Source organism: Nansenia antarctica (genome assembly GCF_963989245.1).
Source record: "Nansenia antarctica genome assembly, chromosome: 8".
Classification (NCBI taxonomy): domain Eukaryota; kingdom Metazoa; phylum Chordata; class Actinopteri; order Argentiniformes; family Microstomatidae; genus Nansenia; species Nansenia antarctica.
Window position 1 is genome coordinate 53,457,851 of NC_137678.1, and position 2,500 is coordinate 53,460,350.

A 2,500-nucleotide genomic window follows, 5' to 3' on the forward strand; every position below is an offset into this window, starting at 1 on the left:
TGTCTGTCTGTCAGGTGTGTCTGCTGTCTGTCTGTCTGTCAGGTGTGTCTGCTGTCTGTCTGTCTGTCAGGTGTGTCTGTCTGTCTGTCTGTCAGGTGTGTCTGTCTGTCTGTCTGTCAGGTGTGTCTGCTGTCTGTCTGTCTGTCTGTCAGGTGTGTCTGTCTGTCTGTCAGATGCAGGTACGATGACAAAGCAGTCAGTGTGCTCAGTGGGAATCTGTAGAAACTTTATTCATGTTTTTTTGTTATATAAAAAAGTAAATGTTTCTAATATGTACACAAAGGAGTCCTAAACACAAAATTGTTATTTTTCATAAGATTTTAAGATCCCACAATTACTTTTTGCAAATGCATTTAAACAGTTTATTTTTTTTCCATACATAATTCATAACACTCCAGGCCTCCAGGCGTCTGTCTGTATGTTTTGTTGGGCTCAGCACAGTCATCTGTCATCAACCTCTCATCAATCTAATTATATCCTCCTTTATTACACACATTTTAAGCTATCAATGTTTACAACATGATGAAAATGAAATGAAAACACAGTCCATATATTAGTAATATAAAAGCTATCATACTTCCAAAAATAAATACTGTACATTTTCCTCCTCCTCGACCTTCGACCTTCTCTACTCACTCTCAGCCTGGCTTAATGGACGTTATGCACAAATCTGAAGCAAGGTGGCAGTATCGTACAAGTAATGATTCAGACTATCTGGTGACGACGGTCAGTTTCAGGCAGCGATGTTGCAATGAAGCAGCTCAATGTTTAATACTGAAGCTTGTTTTTGTTGTTGTTGGTGTTGTTGTTGTTGTCATGTCAATCGGCATATGAGCCCCACAGTGTGATGTCGACGGCTACTGGGGACACATTTCAACGTGACACTTCCAACAGTCTCATAACTCCAGTTAAAGGGGGGATGCTATCTTACAGTGATGACATGGAGGACTTTGAAGATTTGATGATCATTACGTGTTTACTCATTAAACTGCACAACCAGCTGTCTCTGGGGTTGGGGGAGGATGGGAGGATGGGAGGATGGGGAGGATGGGAGGATGGGGAGGGGGGCGGATTGGCGGGGGGGGGGGGGCTAAGCTCACAGGAGGCAGGGTGGCGGCGTGGCGGCGGAGGTGCAGAAAGTCCCAAGAAAAAAAAGAAAAAAAAGTCTCTGATGTTAAACCTTGTCATGGCGACGGCAGACCACCAGGGGGGGGAGATAGATAGAGGCCCGGGTTTCGTCCTCCCCTCCTCCCCTCCTCTCCCCTCTCTCTACGGAGCGTAGTTTTTGGGCCGTATCATCATCTTGACGGTCTTGAAGGCCTGCCGGTAGTTGGTGGGGTAGTACTCCGTGGTCATGTTGTGCCACGTGCCCCAGAAGATGCCGTTCCTCACGCCCTTGTACCTCTTGTGGTAGTACTTGCCATTGAGGTTGGCTGACATGCAGGCGTCGAACCACCAGCCGCTGCTGTAGTACGCGCCGCAGTTGCCGGAGGCGTAGCCGTCGTTGTCGCGGTCGGGCGTGGTGAAGAACTTCTGGTCGTGGTTGAAGTGCTTGTTGAAGCTGATGGCGTTGCCCGCCGTGCCGCTGTAGCCGCTGATGGACAGGCGGTAGCGCAGGAACTCGTTGGCCACGTAGAACTGGTCGTACTTGGCATACTCGCGCACGCCCTCAAAGTCCTCCAGCTCGATGCGCAGGATCATGTCCTTGGCCTTGGTGAGGAGGTGGATGCGATCGTTGCCCAGCCAGAACTCTCCACTTCCCCCTCCTCCGCTTCCTGCTCCCCCTGCTCCTGCTCCTGCTCCTCCTCCTCCTCCGCTTCCTGCTCCTGCTCCTCCTCCTCCTCCGCGGCCGCCACCCTTCAGGTCTCCGAAGCCCTTGCGGTACTCGGCCCAGGTCCGGTTGAAGCTGACGCTGCCGTTGAGGCGCTGCTGGATGACGGTCCAGCCGCCGCCGAAGGACTCCATGTCGCAGTAGACCTCGAAGGTGCCGTTCCTGGGGTCGGGGGTCACGCGGTACACGCCGTTCTTCCTCTCCTCCAGCATGTTGTAGTCGGAGCAGTCCCGGGGAGCGATGATGACTGAGGGAGGGAGGGAGGGAGAGGACGGGGGCGGGGGGGAGAAGGAGAATAATTGTTAAAAAAAATAATTAGTAATAATTCTTCCTTCTTCTAGCTCAACGACTGCCAATGGCTCCAGGCCCGAGCATGGATTATTTTTTCCTGCTATGACTGATGGATAGATAATTCAGTTACTTAGTCAAATGTATTTGTTGTAAGTCGTTTTGGATAAAGACGTGCTGCTAAATGCCAAAAATGTAAATGTGAAATTGTCATTAGTGTTAATCCGCTCCATTATTTGTGAATGTCTGCGCTGGCAAAATGTACTTATTTATAGTATGTCCTGCCAATAAAGCACCAGAGAGAGAGGGAGGGGTGAGATGAAGGCAGAGAGGGAGAGAGGAGAGAGAGGGAGGGATGAAGGAAAGGAGGGGGGAAAGAGA

At 50.2% G+C, this 2,500-nt stretch overlaps 2 protein-coding genes across 2 annotated transcripts in view; one reads left to right on the forward strand and one right to left on the reverse strand.

The window, feature by feature from the left end:
* The window catches only part of ccdc146 (coiled-coil domain containing 146), a gene marked incomplete at both ends in the record, with an annotated part of 46,156 nt that overhangs the window by 1,145 nt on the left and 42,511 nt on the right, over positions 1–2,500 (forward strand). The gene's annotated exons all lie outside the window — the stretch shown is intronic.
* fgl2a (fibrinogen-like 2a) overlaps positions 380–2,500 on the reverse strand; it is a gene marked incomplete at its 5' end in the record, with an annotated part of 8,947 nt that continues 6,826 nt past the window's right edge. Inside the window, 2 exons of the mRNA XM_080537709.1 lie at positions 380–1,775; positions 1,857–2,078. Of these exons, the coding sequence (XP_080393835.1) occupies positions 1,270–1,775; positions 1,857–2,078 (728 nt within the window). The 3' untranslated portion in view covers positions 380–1,269. The remainder of the gene's footprint in view (positions 1,776–1,856; positions 2,079–2,500) is intronic.